Source organism: Salvelinus sp. IW2-2015, linkage group LG17 (assembly GCF_002910315.2).
Source record: "Salvelinus sp. IW2-2015 linkage group LG17, ASM291031v2, whole genome shotgun sequence".
Lineage (NCBI taxonomy): Eukaryota > Metazoa > Chordata > Actinopteri > Salmoniformes > Salmonidae > Salvelinus > Salvelinus sp. IW2-2015.
In genome coordinates, this window is record NC_036857.1 from 19,799,743 (window position 1) to 19,821,226 (window position 21,484).

Here is a 21,484-nt window from a genome sequence, read left to right on the forward strand (position 1 = left end):
TTTAGTCCCAGGATCCTTAGCTTAGTGATGAGCTTTGAGGACACTATGGTGTTGAACACTGAGCTGTAGTCAATGAATAGCATTCTAACGTAGGTGTTCCTTTTGTCCATGTGGGAAAGGGCAGTGTGGAGTACAATAGAGATTGCATCATCTGTGGATCTGTTTGAGCGGTATGCAAATTGGAGTGGGTCTAGGGTTTCTGGGATAATGGTGTTAATGTGAGCCATGACCAGCCTTTCAAAGCAGATCATGGCTACGGACTTGAGTGCTACGGGTCTGTAGTCATTTAGCCAGGTTACCTTAGTCCCTGTGCCCAAGAACACTATGGTGGTCTGCTTGAAACATGTTGGTATTACAAACTCAATCAGGGACATGTTGAAAATGTCAGTGAAGTCACCTGCCAGTTGGTCGGCACATGCCCGGAGCCGTCCTGGTAATCCGTCTGGCCCAGCGGCCTTGTGAATGTTGACCTGTTTAAAGGTCTTACTCGTGTCGGCTACGGAGAGCGTGATCACACAGTTGTCCAGAACAGCTGATGCTCTCATGCATGCCTCAGTGTTGCTTGCCTCGAAGCGAGCATAGAAGGGATTTAACTCGTCTGGTAGGCTCGTGTCACTGGGAAGCTCGCAGCTGTGCTTCCCTTTGTAGTCTGTAATAGTTTGCAGGCCCTGCCTCATCTGATGAGCGCCAGAGCCGTGTAGTACGATTCAATCTTAGTCCTGTACTGGCGCTTTGCCTGATTGATGGTTTGTCTGAGGGGGTAGCGGGATTTCTTATAAGTGTCCGGGTTAGAGTCCCGCTCTTTGAATGCAGCAGCTCTACCCATTAGCTCAGTGCGGATGTTGCCTGTAATCCATGGTTTCTGGTTGGGATATGTACGTACAGTCAGTGGGGATGACGTTGTCTTTGCACTTATTGATGAAGCCAGTGACTGATGTGGTGTACTCCTCAATGCCATTGGAAGAATCCAGGAACATATTCCAGTCTTCCAGACTGAATCACTGGTTCTTCCTGCTTTAGTTTTAGCTGGTAYGCAGGAATTATGGTCAGATTTGCCAAATGGGGGGCGAGAGAGAGCTTTGTATGTGTCTCTGTGTGTGGTGTAAAGGTGGTCTAGTTTTTCCCCCCCTGGTTGCACATTTAACATGCTGATAGAAAGTAGGTAAGACTGATTTGAGTATTCCTGCATTAAAGTCCCCGGCCACTAGGAGTGCTGCCTCTGGGTGGGCGTTTTCCTGTTTGATTATTTCCTTATACAGCTGAGTTCGGGTTTAGTGCCAGCAGCCGTCTGTGGTGGTAAATAAACAGCCACAATGTAAACTCTCTTGGCAAATAGTGTGGTCTACAGCTTATCATGAGATACTCTACTTCAGGCGAGCAAAATCTAGAAACTTCCTTAGATTTCGTGCACCAGCTGTTGTTTACAAATATACACAAGACCGTCCCCCCTCGTCTTACCAGAGTGTGCTGTTCCATCATGTGGTTCTGTGTGCACAAAATTTCAACAATCACCTTCTGCTATCATTTCTGTCAAGCCACCCATGCCTCGATCACACCAAGTGAATTTGCATTTTGGTACACCAGAAGTACATTAATTTCCAATTGAAAGCTGTTTTGCCTTGCATCATTGCGTTGCAGAGGCAGTTGCAGTGCGTTCTGGGTGGTGCATGTGTTGGATTTATCAAAAGGTATGTGTCAAACTGTGTGTAGATGGCTTGACAGAAATGGTAGCAGAAGGTGAATGTTGCATAAATATCCAGATGATGCTGCATACCGTTTTGCGCAATAAAGCTTGAGGCGCTGTGCATACAGTTTGATGCATACAGATTCGATAAATCCAACCATAGCCTTGACAAAAGCTGAAACAGGCAGGTATTTACATCCACTCAGAACATTACTACTTTTCGCAAATATCTTAAAGTACATTACATAATTAACCTATGAACTGTAGACTAATCATCATGACTGCTGCTGATGATGCTGATGATGTGACGTCACCAAAAATATAGGAAACCATGTACCCTGAAAAATACATGTAAAAATATAGAAAATCATAACACTCAAACCAAATGGTATACGCACACCCGCACAAAAACATATTCATGTTGAATAATCAGGGACGTTTTAATTTCTCACCGCTGCGCTGGATACCACATCAATACGCATGCGTCGGTCTCTCCGGCTCCGGTCTCAAAACGAGAATCAAGGTAGAAAAGCGGCCTACTTTGATTATTCTGTATTATCTCAAACATCGTACGAAATTGCGTTGTCATAAATTAAAGTCGTGTTTGAATTGTGCTTCTTTAAATAGTCTAACGTCTATTTATGCTTGAATGTTGTTTTTTGGCCCTAAACGTCTGTTTGTAGCTAATGTTAGCTACACGACTAATAACTATGTGGCGGCAGCTAGCTTGCCCTGTGTTTTCCACTGATACAATAACACGATTTAGCATTACTGTGGTGGCTTTATAACTAGCTAATTATAGCGTTCTAGTATATCCCGGTTTATTCCTTTAAACATTTATCGAGGGACCCAGGAAGTAACTAATGGGTTAACATTTGCTAACTAACCAGTTGAGAACGTTAGCAAAGCGAGTAACAAGCAGCTAGCTGTAGCCACTAATTAGCTAGCTAACTATGCCAAATTGCCATGACGCACTGACAAGTCCTCAACCTTTCTACCATATGGTTCGTATCTTCTGTGTGGTCTATTGGATGCTAGCTAGTTGTCCCAAGCTAGAAATGTTTGCTGCCAACTAGTTAGCGCTAGCTCACGAAGTCAAGTTAGTTACACGTCTTGAATTTCCGGATACACACCCAGAATCAGACATGTTATATTATTTTGATGCAGGCAGTGGGTCAGGTCAGCTGCAGTATGCCGCATTCAGGTGCTGGTCGGAACTAGGAAACTTGGAAATGTTCGACTTGTTAACTAGTTGAACGCAGCAGGTGTATAAATGCGACCAGTTTGCAGGAACCCCTCTTTATACTTCTGTTGGTCAGTTTTTATCTTAGGACAGGGGGGAGGCAGGGGTGCTCCAGTAGTTTTTTGTTTGTTTTGTTTTTGCTCACTTTAATACATAAAAAATATATATATATCAACAAACAAAAGAGGAATAGTCACATGCAAACAAGCATACAACAAAAGATTTACATTGCCAGGAATCCTAAACAAACAAATCATATTCATTAATAATACAACAAGTTTTAATTGCCTTTTTGTTTTTCATTTGAGTTAAAGTGGTGCCATATTGTTGAAACTCATTTATAAAGTGAAAAAAGTTAGGTTTTGAATTAGACCATTTGCATTTGTGAATTTGAAATTTACCTAGTATTATTAGCAGTTGAATTAAATATACTACATCTTTATCTATGTCAGAATTTCTGAAATAAATCATATCATAACCATTAAATAGTACAACCGGTCCTATTTTTTTGTAACAAAATTATGTATGTCAATCCAAAACATTCTACTATAAATACAGGCAAAAAACAAATGCAAAATGGTCTCCTCCATTCTACAGAAATCACAGTTATATTCAATATTCAGCTTGATGTGCTCCAGTAGGTGACAATGCACAATAACGGTTGTTTGACAGCCACAGATAAACCCCATAGAAGAAGGGGTGACAAAGGTAGTTAGCTAGCCGTACACCGGTAGACAAGGTAATTTGCTCCCGCCTGTCGGGCACTGTTTTCACACAGTTCTGTTAAGGACTGCGAGGGCAGGCGGGAGTGAAGGACACTGTGCTAGCTTAGCCAGCTAGACCTAGGGAGGACTCTGGTACGCTGGAGGAGGGTGTGACACTGTGGTAGATAACTAGCATGCTAGGTAGCACACGGTGTCGCCCAAAGATTTGAATAACTAACCGAGCCTGTTGTTTCCAATGGGAGCAAATTAATCATAGTGGGAAGAACAAGCAAGGAGTTGAGATCGTCTGCGTTGCCAAGCGCTAAAATAGAAGTAAGTTCTATTTGTGAAGCAGATCGCGCTGCAAGTCCTGCCTCTCCCATCTCCTCATTGGTTTATAGAAGCAGGTACCCACGTGCCATCTCCTCATTGGTTATACCCACGTGGGTGACTGAAAGACGAACAAGATCACCTAATGCACCTAATTTATGAAAGTTGCCAATCTCAATATAAAGTTGAGAAGAAAAAGCCTAGGAGGAGAGATGACTAGAAACGATTCGGTTGACCGTTTTATGTGTGGATTAATTGTCGGAGTAGAGGACCTTGTGCATTTCAAGTAAAGTAACAACTCAATGTTTATATACCAGGACAAATTAGCTAGCAACAGCAAGCTAGCTAAATAGGACAACTTCGCTAGCAAGTGCAAGCTAGCTAGCTAAATTGCCATAAATGTTAAATGCTTTTTGACCTGTCCCCAAATTTATGTAATTGGTTCAGAGTTTGTTTTGATATTTTAACCTGCATGTCGTGATCGCGTTTGGTGTGGGGGGACAAAAATAATTTTATGCACGATGGCGCACGCGCACAGCCGGTTTGGGTTCTGTGTTATTCTAAACAATGCAAAGGGTAAAGTCTACAAAATGCAGTCCACTCTGTTTGTTACAGATTCAAGTTTTGGAAAATTGTAATTGTTTGGAGATCAAATGTTTCATTTATAAGAATATTTTCAGAATGTTATCCAAAATCCATCTCGCTCAATCTTCTCCCAATGCCAGCCCCTGGGCTTCCTCTCATCACCATATTTGGAAGTGAGTGGAAATGCTTCACATTTATACATCTGGTGAAATATCTGGCTCATTGTTTTATCTGTGGTATCGCCCTAGCCTTCCGTCTTCTTTGCTAGCGGGAGGCGTGGATGACCGGTAGACAGTGTGCTTTGCCCCCACCTGTCGAGCACAGGTTTTCTCCGGTACACAGCAGGCGGGAGGCGAGGGCAACACCGTGTGCTAACTAGCAAGCTAGCACAGAGTGTCGCCCTGGGGGTGACAGGTAGACAGTGTCTTTCGCCCCCGCTTGTCGGGCACTGTTTTCCTCAGTTCTGTTAATGACGGTGAGGGCAGGTGGGAGAGAAGAACACTGTCTACTGGTGTTTCTCCCGATCAAAACTGAAAGCGCGAACCACTGCATTTAACCACGGCAAGTTGACTGGTAATATGGTTGAATACAAACTGCAGTTATGCCCTCCGTAAGTCGATCAAACAGGCAAAACGTCAGTACAGAGACGAAGTGGAGTTGCAATTCAACGGCTCAGACACGAGACGTATGTGGCAGGGACTCCAGACAATCACGGATTACAAAGGGAAAATCAGTCACGTCACAGACACTGACATCTTGCTCCCGGACAAGCTAAACACCTTCTCCTGCTTTGAGGATAACACAGTGCCACCGACACGGCCTGCTCCCGAGGACTGTGGGCTCTCGTTGTCTGTGGCCGACGTGAGTAAGACATTTTAAGCATGTTAACCCTCACAGGACTGCCGGCCCAGACGGCATCCCTAGCCGCGTCCTCAGAACATGTGCAGACAAGCTGGCTGGAGTGTTTACGGACACATTCAATTGCTCCCTGTCCCAGTCTGCTGTTCTCACCAGCTTCAAGATGTCCACCATTGTTCCTGTACTCAATAAAGCAAAGGTAACTGAACTAAATTACTATCACCCCATAGCAGTCACTTCTGTCATCATGAAGTGCTTTGAGAGGCAAGTTAAGGATCATATCACCTCCACCTTACCTGTCACCCTAGACCCACTTTAATTTGCATACTGCCCCAATAGATCCACAGACGATGCAATCGCACTGCACACTTCCCTATCCCATCTGGACAAGAGGAATACCTATGTGAGAATGCTGTTCATTGACTACAGCTCAGCCTTCAACACTATAGTACCCTCCAAGCTCATCACTAAACTCAGGGCCCTGGGTCTGAACCCTGTCCTGTGCAACTGAGTCTTGGACTTCCTGACGGGCCGCCCCCAGGTGGTGAAGGTAGGAAACATCACCTCCACTGCGCTGATCCTCAACACAGGTGCCCCACAAGGGTGCGAGTTCAGCCCCATCCTATACTCTCTGTTCACCCATGACTGCATGGCCACGTACGTCTCCAACTCAATCATCAAGTTTGCAGACGAGTAGTGGGCCTGATTACCAACAATGATGAGCCTACAGGGAGGAGGTGAGGGCCCTGGCAGAGTGGTGCCAGGAAAATAATCTTTCCCTCAACGTCAACAAAACTAAGGAGCTGATTGTGGACTTCAAGAGACAGCAGAGGGAGCACGCCCCCATCCACATCGACGGGACCGCAGTGGAGAAGGTGAAAAGCTTCAAGTTCCTTGGCCTACACATCACTGACAAACTGAAATGGTCCACCCACACAGACAGTGGAGGCACAACAGCACCTCTTCAACCTCAAGAGGCTGAAGAAGTTTGGCTTGGCCCCTAAGACCCTCACAAACTTTTACAGATGCACCATAAAGAGCGGTTACTCAACCCTGCACCTTAGAGGCTGCTGCCCTATGTAAATAGAAATGGAATCACAGGTCACTTTAATAATTGAACACTGGTCACTTTAATAATGTCTACATACTGTTTTATTCATTTCATATGTATATTCTGTATTCTAGTCAATGCTACTCCGACATTGCTCTTCCTAATATTTCTATATTTCTTAATTCCATTCTTTTACTTGCATATTTGTGTGTATTGTTGTGAATTGTTAGATACTACTGCACTTTTAGAGCTAGGAACACAAACATTTCACTAGACCGCAATAACATTTACTAAATAGGTGTATGTGACGAATAAAATGTGATTTGATAGCTAGCAAGGAGGACTCCTTTTTTGGGGGAATGTTCATGCAGGAACCAATGGGGTAATTACAGAGTTTCGACTAGCACGTGACCGCAGCATTCGCTGCCGTATGACCATTATCTTATTACACTTCATGGAGGTCTCAACGGCACAGCTGATACATGTTGACATGAGCTTAGCATGTTCAACAGGTGACAGACATGTTCTTCTCCGCCCCTCCAGATGCTGATGCCCAAGAAGAATCGTATAGCCATCTACGAGCTACTCTTCAAGGAGGGGGTGATGGTGGCCAAAAAGGATGTGCATCTGGCTAAGCACCCGGAGCTGGCCGATAGGAATGTGCCCAACCTTCACGTAATGAAGGCAATGCAGGTTAGATTTTGTACTTTCTTCTGGTGCCTCATATAGTGTTACATGATGGAGAATGAAAATAGAGACTAAGATGGGATACACTTTATTGTCCCCAAGGGGAAATTTGTCTTTGACACGCAATAAACTGGGGCGGCAGGTAGCCTAGTGGTTAGAGCGTTTGGCCAGTAACCGAGCTGACAAGGTAAAAATCTGTCGTCTCTGCCCCTGAGCAAGGCAATTAACCCACTGTTCCCCGGGGACCGAAGACGTAGATGTCGACTAAGGCAGCCCCCCGCACCTCTCTGATTCAGAGGGGTCCGGTTAAATGCGTTAGGCACATTTCATTTGAACGTATTGAGTTGTACAACTGACTAGGTATTAGAGGTCGACCGATTAATCGGAATGGCCGATTAATTAGGGCCGATTTCAAGTTTTCATAACAATTGGAAATCGGTAATTTTGGACGCCGATTAACTAGGCAAGTCAGTTAAGAACACATTCTTATTTTCAATGACGGCCTAGGAACGGTGGGTTAACTGCCTTGTTCAGGGGCAGAATGACAGATTTTTACCTTGTCAGCTCAGGGATTCAATCTTGCAACCTTACGGTTAACTAGTCCAACGCTCTAACCACCTGCCTCACGAGGAGCCCGCCTGTTACGCGAATGCAGTAAGAAGCCATGGTAAGTTGCTAGCTAGCATTAAACTTATCTTATAAAAAACAATCAATCAATCAATCATAATCACTAGTTATAACTACACATGGTTGATGATATTACTAGTTTATCTAGCGTGTCCTGCGTTGCATATAATCGATGTAGTGCGCATTTGCGAAAAAGGACTGTTGTTGCTCCAACGTGTACCTAACCATAAACATCAATGCCTTTCTTAAAATCAATACACAGAAGTATATATTTTTAAACCTGCATATTTAGCTAAAAGAAATCCAGGTTAGCAGGCAATATTAACCAGGTGAAATTGTGTCACTTCTCTTGCGTTCATTGCACGCAGAGTCAGGGTATATGCAACAGTTTGGCCCGCCTAGCTCATTGCGAACTAATTTGCCAGAATTTTACGTAATTATGACATAACATTGAAGGTTGTGCAATGTAACAGGAATATTTAGACTGGTGGATGCCACCCGTTAGATAAAATACGGAACGGTTCCGTATTTCACTGAAAGAATAAATGTTTTGTTTTCGAGATGATAGTTTCCGGATTCAATCATATTAATGACCTAAGGCTCGTATTTCTGTGTGTTATTATGTTATGATTAAGTCTATGATTTGATAGAGCAGTCTGACTGAGCGATGGTGGGCACCAGCAGGCTCGTAAGCATTCATTCAAACAGCACTTTTGTGCGTTTTGCCAGCAGCTCTGCTGTTTATGAATTCAAGCCTATCAACTCCCGAGATTAGGCTGGTGTAACCGATGTGAAATGGCTAGCTAGTTAGCGGGGTGCGCGCTAATAGCGTTTCAAACGTCACTCGCTCTGAGACTTGTAGTAGTTGTTCCCCTTGCTCTGCATGGGTAACGCTGCTTCGAGGGTGGCTGTTGTCGATGTGTTCCTGGTTCGAGCCCAGGTAGCGGCGAGGAGAGGGATGGAAGCTATACTGTTACACTGGCAATACTAAAGTGCCTATAAGAACATCCAATAGTCAAAGGTATATGAAATACAAATGGTATAGAGAGAAATAGTCCTATAATTCCTATAATAACTACAACCTAAAACGTCTTACCTGGGAATATTGAAGACTCGTGTTAAAAGGAACCACCAGCTTTCATATGTTCTCATGTTCTGAGCAAGGAACTTAAACGTTAGCTTTCTTACATGGCACATATTGCACTTTTACTTTCTTCTCCAACACTTTGTTTTTGCATTATTTAAACCAAATTGAACATGTTTCATAATTTATTTGAGGCTAAATAGATTTTATTGATGTATTATATTAAGTTAAAATGAGTGTTCATTCAGTATTGTTGAAATTGTCATTATTACAAATACATTTAAAAAATCGTCCGATTAATCGGTATTGGCTTTTTTGGGTCCTCCAATAATCGTTATCGGCGTTGAAAAATCATAATCGGTCGACCTCTACTAGGTATCCCCCTTTACCCTAGCAGAATATGTCCTCAACTGTTGCCCTTGTCCTCAACTTGACTGTGACCCTCCCTCTGCAGTCTCTGAAGTCAACTGGGTACGTGAAGGAGCAGTTTGCCTGGCGCCACTTCTACTGGTACCTGACCAATGAGGGCATCCAGTACCTGAGGGACTTCCTGCATCTGCCCCCAGAGATTGTTCCCGCCACTCTGCGTCGTCAGATGCGCCCGGAGACCGCCCGGCCCAGGCCTAAAGGTATATCTTGACCATGTCTGTGTCACCTGGGGCCTGTTCAGGAGGGTTCAAAGTTCAGATAGAAATATACCCTTCATGGATGAATAGTGGTGAATGTTGCAGGTGTTATAGTAGTGTGCAGATCAGAGGAGTGGTGTAAAACATATCCTTCTGTTTCAGGTATGGAGGGTGAGAGAGTTGAGCGGCCAGCTAGGTTTAACCGTGAAGGAGGAGACCGAGACAACTACAGACGTTCTGCTGCACCACGTGAGTACTCAAGTCACCTGTTTATTACGTTCGATAATGATGCACCAATATGGAAACACTGAGCCGATGCTAATATTTGCTTTGCCATTGTGGCTGATAGGGCATTGCAGCAAATGGTAAACTTTATGTAAATTACCTGAATCTCTACTTGTCTGATGATCATACTTTCTGTCCTTTTAGCTGGCGCAGACAAGAAGGCTGAAGCAGGCGCTGGTGCAGCTACTGAGTTCCAATTCGTAAGTAAAGTATTTAAAATCAATAGTGGGTGCCATGCCTTATTGTAGCCTAATGCCCAATTGTCAATTGAGATCTTCAAGGATTGAAAACTTACCAACTGGTATTGTGTGTTGCAGAGAGGCGGATTTGGACGTGGCAGAGGACAGCAACCACCACAGGAGTAAAGCACTGACTCTGTTCTTGTACAGTATAATAAAAGGGGATTGCTGTAATCTCAGTGTGTCATGAATTTCGAATTGCATTGGATGGTGATCATAAGATATATACACTTCACAGGAGGTTGGTGGCACCTTAATTGGGGAAGATGGGCTTGTGGTAATGGAATGGTATCCAGGYGTTTGATGCCATTCCATTCGTTCTGTTCCAGCCATTGTTATGAGTCGTCCTCCCCTTAGTGGCCTCCTGTGATACACTTGAAATTGTAGGTGGTAATGAGACAACTTTTATTTTTAATCTAGAGGAGTTGGAACACATTTCTCCAACTGGAGTCAACAAGAAAATACAAAGAAACCCAAAGAAAAGGGAACACTGGGTGTTTTATTAATTGGCAGAATTGTTTTACAATCTTCAGTCTTCACATTTTGTTCTGTAATTCCCCATTGAAGAAGAAATCAGTGATATGTGTATTTGAGTTGCCCCCGAATGGACCATTGCATGTAATGATTTGGATTTGACCATTTTTCAGTTTACATCAGTCATCACGAAAGATACATATTTCATCATTGGATTTGCTTTATATGCTGTTAAGACCATTAAACTTACCAGTAAACTGAAGTCATCAAGAACAGGAACATTTTACCCAGAACTGCCATCACCTAGTTAGATGACCCATAACCACTAGATGGCGCCATCACAAAAGCTCATGACACGGTTGGGTTCAGTATGATAGAACTTTGCGCAATATTGAATTCAATGGAAACTTCTGTACTGAATGACCAGTTGAAAAACACTTATGGTGGCCCAGCGGGACATTATCATATGGTGTGCATCACGAGCTTTACGATTTCAGATGGTCACACCCACCAAACGCACCTCAAAGGCTGTTGAACTGTGCACAACGTTTTGGGGGAAACGTCATTCAGTGCAAACGTTAAAGCGAACTGAACACACCCCAGGATTCACAGACAAACAACATGGGGCATACTGAAATTGCCAATCCCTACTGGCCATATAGTGAGAAATAAAGCCATGCATGTACTTATAAGAAAGTAAGGGGGATACCTAGTCAGTTGTACAACTGAATGCATTCAACTGCGAGTGTCTATAGTCATTACGTCCTGGTGCAATATCGTATGACTATCTTAGGTCTACCATGAGTAGGCCTGACCTTTTCTATTTTTACAAGTAAAAAAACACCACATATTCCCTATGTTCAGGATCCATGTAAAAAAAGAGGAAAGGAAAATCTAAAAACCTCACCAGGCAGTTACTAGTACATAAATGTTGCATAAACAGCTAAAAAGGAAATGCAATGCATCCATCTAACTAAGCAAAGCTAGCCAACTGAGGGCCCAATATACCATGGGTCTAGGGCCATTTCAAGGTTAGGACTAGGCTGTTGTGTAAAACTTAAAAACATTGCCAGAGGAGATGATTAAGGCTGAGAACTAATTTAACAGCTCTTTGTGCCAGATCAGTTGGGTCAATGGGTACGTTTGGCACGATCCAGCTCAGCAAGAATAGAATATTCTCATTCTTTGTGCCCTAAATTATGCTCAGTTGAGAAATCTTCTGCCAGAGCCAGTCAGTTACATGACCACTTACATAGTTTCTTCTTGGGAGGGTTGGGGTCCTGAAAAAAGATTTTATAAAACATCATTATCGAAATTGGCACATACCTACTAGCCCATCAGGGCAAAGTACAGCGTGAAGTAGAATCTACACATCAATTTCCGTGGGCCAGGGAGACAAGCAAACAACAGTACCAAACTCCAGGGCCAGTAGTGGAGAGTTGGTCTCTGCATTGACARATGTTAATGTTCTATAGCCTATCTACCAATCCCAGTTATTCTTGTTCACTAGTCTTGACTGGGCCAGAATCACTATGGTTCTGAGACTTATCAGCATCCATCCATTCATCAGATCAATGGCATTTGATTGATTTAAATGATCAATTTGAACAACCAATGATGAACATACCTAAAGTAGACAAATAATTAATTAAGACCTATTTAAAAGTGCCTTTCAAGAAACAACAAAAACCTAACAAAACAAATATAGCTAACATAAAAACAAAAGTCCAGTGTTCATTTAAGGGAAACTGCAGAATTATATCAGTGTAAACATTTGTTAGAATACAATTTAGAATTGATGGATTCACATGAGCGTAAATTTGCCCTCACCAAAACGTGCAGGTGATTTACCTTGGTATTGCATCTCCTGTTGTGCAACATCTCTTCCTGCATCACACACACACACCAATCAATCAACAGCCCTCACCTTACATCAATACACACACCGAGAGATTAGTACAGACTGAAAAACGTCCGTCATATGCAATCAATCACCATCATACCATTAGAAAATAAATATTAATATTAACAACAAAGTAAATGGATATAGAATTATCAAGTGAAAACCATGAAGACATCAATTTTAGTGGGGTCCAGAGTATGACACACACGTTATCCAGCAGTGGCATAATCTTCCAAGTGCCATTTTAAATTAGCCTTACTATTCAAGCACAATAAACAACACCTAATTACATTACTACCCACCTCCTGATGCACAACATGATTCAAAAACTCTGCAAGAGCACGTCTCCTGCACCAAAAACTAGTTTGGGTTCTTGTTCCTTTCCCCTGAGGATCAGATAACATGCATAATTCTGTTTTTCTGGTCATTTAATTATAAAACCAATCAATATATTATCTTTATAGTCTAGACAGACAACAAGACGTGCAGATTATTTACATTTCAATGTTTGGGTTAGATGTGCCCTAGTGTGATAACAAAAGCCAAAGCTACTATGGGAGTGTTTTTTTATGTCAGCCCCCTTATCAAAACTTCTCTCTCCAATCACCAAAGCTTGTGCTATCATCACAATGGAGCCCGTTTTGTACCAGATAATTCCATTCCTACAGATTACATCACACAAGACACACCCATGTACCTTTACCACACATACAAAACAGGAAACTTTCCAACAAGCCCATCTAACCATTAACCAAATAAATGCATTTTTAGATGATTAGAAAAGATATGAAAAGAAAACAAACTACAGAAAATGTCATACTGAAAAAGCCTGTCATACTGTATAACTCTTAGACTAACAATCTGTCACGGTACATGGTGAGAGGTTATGTCATTCTTATGACTGCCATATAAAGGGGTGTGGCAACTAAATGGTAAACACATAGCATACCAATACTTTACATCACCACAGCAGAGAGTTGCATTCAACAAACCTCACATTTATGACAGAGAGGAATGAGGGACAGAGGAAAAGGAGGAAGAGTTTGGGAATACCTCATGCAATTATTAATAAAAATCAAGAAAAAAAACATTCAAATTACAAAGTATTATATCTTCTTCACCCAACACTTCAAGTCTGTACCTCCACTCTGGCACCACAAAAAAGGCTGTCAAGGCAAACATTTCTGTTGATGTTTTGAAGTTGAAAAAATAAGTAGTAGTAGGAGGAGGAGCACGATTAAGTAAGAAAAGGAAGCGGGTAAAAGTTGTGGAGAATTCTCCAGGAGTTTCTGTGTTTTAGCTATCTTATACTCGATCTAGAGTTATGGTTGATGTTGTAGGTAGGGGAGTGGTCTCCTCCCCCTATTGTGGCCACCAGGGGCGGCATGTTGCTGCTCAGGCAGCCCTGTTGTAGGGCCTCAAAGTACGAGGCCTGCACAGGCTTGTGGCACTGCAGCACTCTGCTGGCATCATCTGTCTTAAACCATTCCCTTTTTCTACCTGTCAACAGAGGGACAACGAGCGGAGTTAGAAAGGGGGCTACAAAAACAGGTTAAGTCTAGATTAACTCAGGAATGAAATGCCTATGAAGGATCTACAATAGTAGTAGTAGTAGTAGTAGTAGTAGTAGTAGTAGTAGTAGTAGTAGTAGTAGTAGTAGTAGTAGTAGCAGCAGTTGTAGCATCTATTATAATCAGCTGGTCAATCTGTTGCCGATTAATCAATTTGATCACACATAACAAAATAGATTTCCAGTCATCACAGCTTTCACAAACACCACAAAAAACGTGTAAAAATGTACCAATATTCACAGAGTCCTCCCAGTCTTCTAACATCTCTGTAACCATTAGGACATAGACATATGTTCTGTGCTTCCTGTCTGTGTTCTGAGAAAGAGGAAATCAAGAAAAATTGTTAGTGCTCAAGGTTAGGAGGCAAACAGTGGAAATAAACTAGCAGTCCCTCCCACCACAAGTTTAAAGACAAGCAACACAAAGACATGGAAAAACACAAACTGTTTCAGCTCACCTCGAAAATTCCTAGTAGTCGCCCCAATGTCCCCTTGACACCAGCCTGGAAAGACAACATGTTCAGTAGAAGTGAAACAGCAGATTAAACCTTGAATAGCGATTCTTAGTAAAAGCAGGACACTACAATGTTTTCACCCGATGAGACCTGGGGGTTCTGAGAATTGCTGCCATTTTCAGTCCCAGAGCGGAGGTAACGTCATGGAGGAGAGGGAGGGAGGGATCAGCTCCTATTAACATGGTGTCATTGCAGTACTTTCTTCTTCAGGTTACAGTTTTACTCTATTTATAAACATGAACTCTCAATCAAGAGGCTCCTCAACCCATTCAGTGAATAGCTTACATAGAGGAACATTTAGATTTTTCAGAGCTGAAATAAGGGCTGCTAAGTCAACTAGTGTAAAATCAGTACATCAACAAAACCCTGCAAGAACATTTGGCCAAGACAACAATACATCAGATTGTGTTTCACTAACAAATGAGCTCAACATTGATCACAAGGAACTCACAAATGAGGCTGAATACAGTTAATGGAAAACCAATAGACTTAAAAGACTAGAAGATCTGAAACCCTACCTGAACCCTACCTCTTTAAAGAGTATCTTAAATAATCCCACAGCAACCCCCCTCGCCCCCCAAAAAACTAAATAATAAAATAATTGCCTTTCGTGAACTAACACTCACACTTGACTTCCCCCACCCCACTAGCACTGCCTTTGCTGATAGCTAGTTTATTTCTGGAAAATGTATTTACTGAGATATTTGGTTGTCCCACCTAGCTATCTTAAGATGAATGTACTAGCTGTAATTTGCTCTGTATAAGAGTCTCTAACAGTGTCTAAATTACTAAAATGTAAATGTTTAAAGATGGCATTATCCCATTTGTTCAACAGAAAAGGTTAGCTTCAGTTCAAATACCGTATATACCCTCTAAAGAACTTTAGGCAACAATTTAGCATGAGAGTAACCTTTCTATTAACAAAATTATGCTCAGGGACATCGAGTATTTTTCGGGAAATCCGATTATTAATTAATAAACACGTAATTACAGGCCTTTACCCTTTACAAACCATTTCAAAGGGCAACTGTGCAGAAGTGAAATGATACTTTCAATGAGCTCCTTGCATAATAAAAACTGAATGCACAAATGAAGCTGACAAGAAATTCAGCCTACCTCTTCACACACCTCTCGAACAGCAGCCACGTTGGGCTCTTCCTCCGGCTCCATTCCTCCACCAGGGACAATCCACTTGTCTTGAGTCCGGCTACTACTAACCAACAACACCTGCAGGCAGTGCCAGATTAAGAAATCATAAGCCCTAGGGCTATGCTTTTTTAATAGAAAAAAATTACCTTTTAAAAATGCATTTCATGCAATTCTACGTATTTTACATGATAGAAGACATTAGCTCAATCTTTTTTTAATCCCACACAAATGACCGAAATGAGTGGCTACTCCGACACTGACAAACTGAGATCAATCTGGTCTTGAATTCAAACAAGCAATAGCCCAGGCCAATGAAGCGACACACAGACTGTACAATATTAGGAGGAAATATATATATATATATATATACAGTACCAGTCAAAAGTTTGAACACACCTACTCATTCAAGGGTTTTTTCTTTGTTTTTACTATTTTCTATATTGTAGAATAAAACTATGAAATAACACATATGGAATCATGTAGTAACCAAAAAAGTGTTAAACATATCAATCATATATATTTTACATTTTAGATTCTTCAAAGTAACCACCTTTTGCCTTGATGACAGCTTTGCACGCTCTTGGCATTCTCTCAACCAGCTTCATGAGGTAGTCACCTGGAATGCATTTAAAATTAACAGTTGTGCCTTGTTAAAAGTTCATTTGTGGAATTTCTTTCCTTCTTAATGCGTTTGAGCCAATCAGTTGTGTTGTGACAAGGTACGGGTGGTATACAGAAGATAGCCCTATTTGGTAAAAGTCCAAGTCCATATTATGGCAAGAACAGCTCAAATAAGCAAAGAGAAATGACAGTCCATCATTACTTTAAGAAATGAAGGTTAGTCAGTACAGAACATTTCAAGAACTTTGAAAGTTTCTTCAAGTGCACCATCAAGCGCTATGATGACACTGGTTCTCAACAGGACCGCCACAGGAAAGGAAGACCCAAAGTTACCTCTGCTGCAGAGGATAAGTTCATTATAGTTACCAGGATCAGAAATTGCAGCCCAAATAAATTCTTCACAGAGTTCAAGTAACAGACACATCTCAACATCAACTATTCAGAGGAGACTGTGTGAATCAGGCCTTCATGGTCAAATTGCTGCAAAGAAACCACTACTAAAGGACACCAATAATAAGAAGAGACTTGCTTGGGCCAAGAAACACAAGCAATGGAAATCTGTCCTTTAGTCTGATGAGTCCAAATTTTAGATTTTTGGTTCCAACCGTTGTGTCTTTGTGAGACGCAGAGTAGGTGAACGGTTGATCTCCGCATGTGTGGTTCCCACCGTGAAGCATGGAGGAGGAGGTGTGATGTGTGGGGTGCTTTGCTGGTGATACTGTCAGTGATTTATTTAGAATTCAAGGCACACTTAACCATCATGGCTACCGCAGCATTCTGCAGCAATACGCCATCCCATCTGGTTTGGGCTTAGTGGGACTATCATTTGATTTCCAACAGAACAATGACCCAAAACACACCTCCAGGCTGTGTAAGGTCTATTTGAGCAAAAAGGAGAGTGATGGAGTGCTGCATCAGATGACCTGGCCTTCACAATCACCCGACCTCAACCCAATTGAGATGGTTTGGGATGAGTTGGACCGCAGAGTGAAGGAAAAGCAGCCAACAAGCAGCCAACAAGGGAAGCCCTTCAAGACTGTTGGAAAAACATTCCAGGTGAAGCTGGTTGAGAGAATGCCAAGAGTGTGCAAAGTTGTCATCAAGGCAAAGGGTGGCTACTTTGAAGAATCTAAAATATATGTTTTATTTAATAGTTTTGATGTCTATTATTCTACAATGTAAAAAATAGTAAAAAAATCATCAATGAAAACCGTGGAATCAGTCGGTGTGTCAAAACTTTAGACTGGTACTGGATATATATATATATATATATATATATATATATATATAGTCCATTCAGAAAGTTTTCAGACACCTTGACTTTTTCCACATTTTGTTACGTTACAGCCTCAGTCTAAAATTGATGAAATAAAACATTTTCCTCATCAATCTACACACAATACCCCATCATGACAAAGCGAAAACATTTAGTAAATGTATAATTCTTTTTAAAAACATCAACTTATTTACATAAGTATTCAGACCCTTTGATATGACACTCAAAATTTGAGCACAGCACTTGATTGGAGTCCACCTGTGGTAAATTTAGTTAATTGGACATGATTTGGAAAGGCACACAACTGTCTATATAAGGTCCCACAGTTGACAGTGCATGTCAAAGCAAAAACCAAAGCCGTGAGGTCAAAGGAATAGTCCGTAGAGCTCCGAGATAAGATGGTGTCAAGGCACAGATCTGGGGAAGGGTCCCCAAAAAATTCTGCAGCGTTGAAGMTCCCCAAGAACACAGTGGCCTTCATAATTCTTAAATGGAAGAAGTTTGGAACCACCAAAACTTTTCCCAGAGCTGGCAATCAGGGGAGAAGGGCCTTGGTCAGGGAGGTGACCAAGAACCCAATGGTCATTCTGACAGAGCTCCAGAGTTTCTCTGTGGAGATGGGAGAACCTTCCAGAAGGACAACCATCTCTGCAGCACTCCACCACTCAGGCCTTCATGGTTAAGTGGCCAGACAGAAGCCACTCCTCAGTAAAAGGCACATGACTGCCCGCTTGGAGTTTGCCAAAAGGCACCTAAAGGACTCTCAGACCATGAGAAACAAGATTCTCTGGTCTGATGAAACCAAGATCGAGGTCTTTGGCCTGAATGCCAAGTGTCACGCCTGGAGGAAAACTTGCACCATCCCTACGGTGAAGCATGGTGGTGGCAGCATCATGCTGTGGGGATGTTTTTCAGCGGCAGGGACTGGGAGACTAGTCAGGATCGAGGGAAATATGAACAGAGCAAAGTAGAGAGAGATCCTTGATAGAAACCTGCTTCAGAGCACTCAGGACCTCAGACTGGYGTGCCACGCTTGTTGCGTCATACCCAAGAAGACTTGAAGCTGTAATCACTTCCAAAGGTGCTTCCAAAAAGGACTGAATACTTATGTAATTGTGATATTTGTTTTTTATTTCTAATACATTTGTTTTTGCTTTGTCATTATGGGGTATTGTGTGTAGATCGATGAGGGGGGGGGGGGACGACGACGACAATTTAACCCATTTTAGATTAACGCTGTAATGTAACAAAATGTGGAAAAAGTCAAGGGGTATGAATACTTTTGAAAGTACTGCAATGGCCCAGAGCTAACAGACCCTGCATTGCATAATAAACTAATTTGGCAACTCTGGGAAAATAAAGTTATTCAACTTTAATATATTCAGCTTAGGCATCTACAGTTAAGGTTAATGTAAGTTGTAAAATTGTACTTAAAAACAAATCCAATAACATGTTAACCGCAGGCGATGTTGCCACCAAACAAGCATATGCTTTAGCTGACAAGTAGCCTATTCTCTACATTCGAAATAGCTACCCCACCAGACTACAGACTACCGGCTGGCAACCTGTACTCCAAAAGGCCCGTTCAACCTCCACACTCCTAGCCTCGGATTTACCTCCTTCTCACTCTCGTTCCTGAAGCACAGACAGGCGGCGCGTTTCTTGTAGCCATCCCCGTCATATATCCGCGTTTGATTCGATTTGATCTTCATCATGTTGGGGTAAAAAAAAAGTGAACCAGAAACTCAGAAAGACGGTCACAGCCCACTGTGGGAACCCGTGTGAAAGGCTATCAATTTCTACAACAGACTTCTTCTCCGCTTCATTTTTCATTTTTCTCTTGCACAGACGCCATTATAAACTGCGTAAACTACGCACCACGGTAGATAGAGTAGTCAAACGTAGCCTACACATATCGGTATTCACGTTTCAATCTTTGAGAATGAGAGTATGAAACTGTAAACGCAGTCGTGGTCGGTCTGGTAGATCTCTAGTTTTACCCAATGATGTGTACAGTGCCTTCAGAAATAATTCACACCTCCTGATTTTCACATTTTGTTGTGTTACAGTCTGATTTTAAAATGGTTTAAATTTAGATTTTATGTKACTGATTTAAAGTATACCAGTGCCTAAACAATTGTAGGAGTAAAACTGCTTAATAAAAAGTCACATAATATGTTGCATGGATAATATTGTTCAACATCATTTTTAAATGACTACCTCATACAATTATCACTCAGTCAAGTAGTGAATTTCAAGCACAGATTCAACAACAAAGACCAGGGAGGTTTTCCAATGGTTTGAAAAGAAGGGGGGGAAGGAGACATTGAATATTCCTTTTAGCATGGTGCAGTTATTAATTACACTTTGGATGGTGTATCAATACACCCAGTCACTACAAAGATACAGGCTCCCTTCCTTACTCAATTAAAGGGAAACCGCTCAGTGAAACTGGAAACCGCTCAGGGATTTCACCATGAGGCCATGGTGATTTAAAAAAAGTAACAGAGTTTAATGTTAATGGCTGTGATAGGAGATAACTGAGGATGGATTAACAACATTGTAGTTATGCTACAATGCTAACATAAATGACAGAGTGAAAAGAAGGAGGCCTGTACAGAAGAAACATTTTCCAAAACATGCAAAGAAATTAACTTTAGACCCTGAATACAAAATGTTACATTTGGGGGAAATCCAACACAACACATAACTGAGTACCACTCCTCATATTTTCAAACATGGTGGTGGCTGCATCATGTTATGGGTATACTTGTCATTGGCATGGACTAGGGAGGTTTTTTTGGGGGGGGGGGATTAAAAAAAAACAGAAAAGAGCTAAGCACAGGCAAAATCCAAGAGGAAAACTTTATTTGTATTTTTTTAGGGGGTAGATTTAATGTTACAGAAAGATTGTGGGTTCTATCAATGTAATTTTATGCGTCATTTCCAATTCCCCATATTATACAGTGCATTTGGAAAGTATTTACCCCTTTACTTTTTCCACATTTAGTTACGTTACAGCCTTACTCTAAAATGGATTAAATAGTTTTTTTCCACTCATCAATCTACACACAATACCTCATAATGATTAAGAAAAAAACACTTTTTTAAACCATTTTTGCAAAAAAAATAAAAAATAAACGGAAATATCGCATTACATAAGTATTCAGACCCTTTACTCAGTTCTTCTTGGGTATGGTGCTACAAGCGTGGCACACCTGTYTTTGGGAGTTTCTCCTATTCTTCTCTGCAGATCCTCTCAAGCTCTGTCAGATTGGATGGGGAGGGTCGCAGCACAGTTATTTTCAGGTCTCTCCAGAGATGTTCGATCGGGTTCAAGTCCAGGCTCTCTCAAGGACATTCTGAGATGTGTCCAAAAGCCACTCCTGTGTTGTCTTGGCTATGTGCTTAGGGTCGTTGTTCTGTTGGAAGGTGAACCTCCTCCCCAGTCAGATCCTGAGTGCTCTGTAGCAGATTTTCAATAAGGGTCTCTCTGTACTTTGCTCCGTTCATCTTTGCCTTGATCCTGACTAGTCTCCCAGTCCCCAAAGCATGATGATGCCACCACCATGTTTCACCGTAGGGGTGGTGATCGGTATACACCAGACGTGACTCTTGTCCATCAGGTCAAAGAGTTCAATCTTGGTTTCATCAGATCAGAGAATCTTGTTTTTCATGGTCTGAGTCCTTAGGTGCCTTTTGGCTAACTCCAAGCGGGCTGTCATGTGCCTTTTACTATTGAGTGGCTTCCGTTTGGCCAGTCTACCATAAAGGCCTGATTTGTGGAGTGTTGCAGAGATGGTTGTCTTTCTGGAAGGTTCTCCCATCTCCACAGAGGAACTCTGGAGCTCTGTCAGAGTGATCATCGGATTCTTGGTCACTTCCCTGACCAAGGCTCTTCTCCCCCGATTGCTCAGTTTGGCCGGGCGGCCAGCTCTAGGAAGAGTCTTGGTGGTCCCAAACTTCTTCAATT

General features: G+C 41.9%; 2 protein-coding genes across 3 annotated transcripts; one reads left to right on the plus strand and one right to left on the minus strand.

Moving 5' to 3' along the window:
* Positions 1-2,054: 2,054 nt before the first annotated feature.
* LOC111977082 (small ribosomal subunit protein eS10) lies at positions 2,055-10,177 on the plus strand. The gene is made up of 6 exons (XM_024006382.2): positions 2,055-2,207; positions 6,999-7,148; positions 9,308-9,482; positions 9,642-9,728; positions 9,909-9,964; positions 10,082-10,177. The coding sequence occupies exons 1-6, from the start codon at positions 2,070-2,072 to the stop codon at positions 10,127-10,129; spliced, it is 654 nt and encodes a 217-aa protein (XP_023862150.2). The 5' UTR covers positions 2,055-2,069; the 3' UTR covers positions 10,130-10,177.
* Positions 10,178-10,481: 304 nt separating this feature from the next.
* On the minus strand, positions 10,482-19,406 carry LOC111977084 (diphosphoinositol polyphosphate phosphohydrolase 1). 2 transcript variants are annotated; one of them, XM_070447942.1, is made up of 5 exons: positions 19,128-19,406; positions 15,594-15,692; positions 14,409-14,453; positions 14,182-14,266; positions 10,482-13,880 (listed from the first exon to the last, which is right to left on the minus strand). In XM_070447942.1, the coding sequence occupies exons 1-5, from the start codon at positions 19,224-19,226 to the stop codon at positions 13,681-13,683; spliced, it is 528 nt and encodes a 175-aa protein (XP_070304043.1). In that variant the 5' UTR covers positions 19,227-19,406; the 3' UTR covers positions 10,482-13,680. The 2 variants fall into 2 exon arrangements, with proteins under 2 accessions (XP_070304043.1, XP_023862152.1); XM_024006384.3 differs by having other exon boundaries at positions 15,582-15,692; positions 19,128-19,405.
* Between the last annotated feature and the right edge of the window lie 2,078 nt (positions 19,407-21,484).

What these genes read in the sequence shown, in the direction of transcription:
- LOC111977082 (XM_024006382.2), top strand. Translation starts at nt 2,070, where the DNA reads ATGGTATACGCACACCCGCACAAAAACATATTCATGTTGAATAATCAG. An exon ending in ACGTAATGAAGGCAATGCAG is followed by an intron (nt 7,149 to 9,307) that starts GTTAGATTTTGT and finishes CTCCCTCTGCAG; the next exon opens with TCTCTGAAGTCAACTGGGTA. An exon ending in CAGACGTTCTGCTGCACCAC is followed by an intron (nt 9,729 to 9,908) that starts GTGAGTACTCAA and finishes CTGTCCTTTTAG; the next exon opens with CTGGCGCAGACAAGAAGGCT.
- LOC111977084 (XM_024006384.3), bottom strand. Translation starts at nt 19,226, where the DNA reads ATGATGAAGATCAAATCGAATCAAACGCGGATATATGACGGGGATGGC. An exon ending in GGAACGAGAGTGAGAAGGAG is followed by an intron (nt 15,693 to 19,127) that starts GTAAATCCGAGG and finishes CACTGCCTGCAG; the next exon opens with GTGTTGTTGGTTAGTAGTAG. An exon ending in GACTACTAGGAATTTTCGAG is followed by an intron (nt 14,267 to 14,408) that starts GTGAGCTGAAAC and finishes CCTCTTTCTCAG; the next exon opens with AACACAGACAGGAAGCACAG.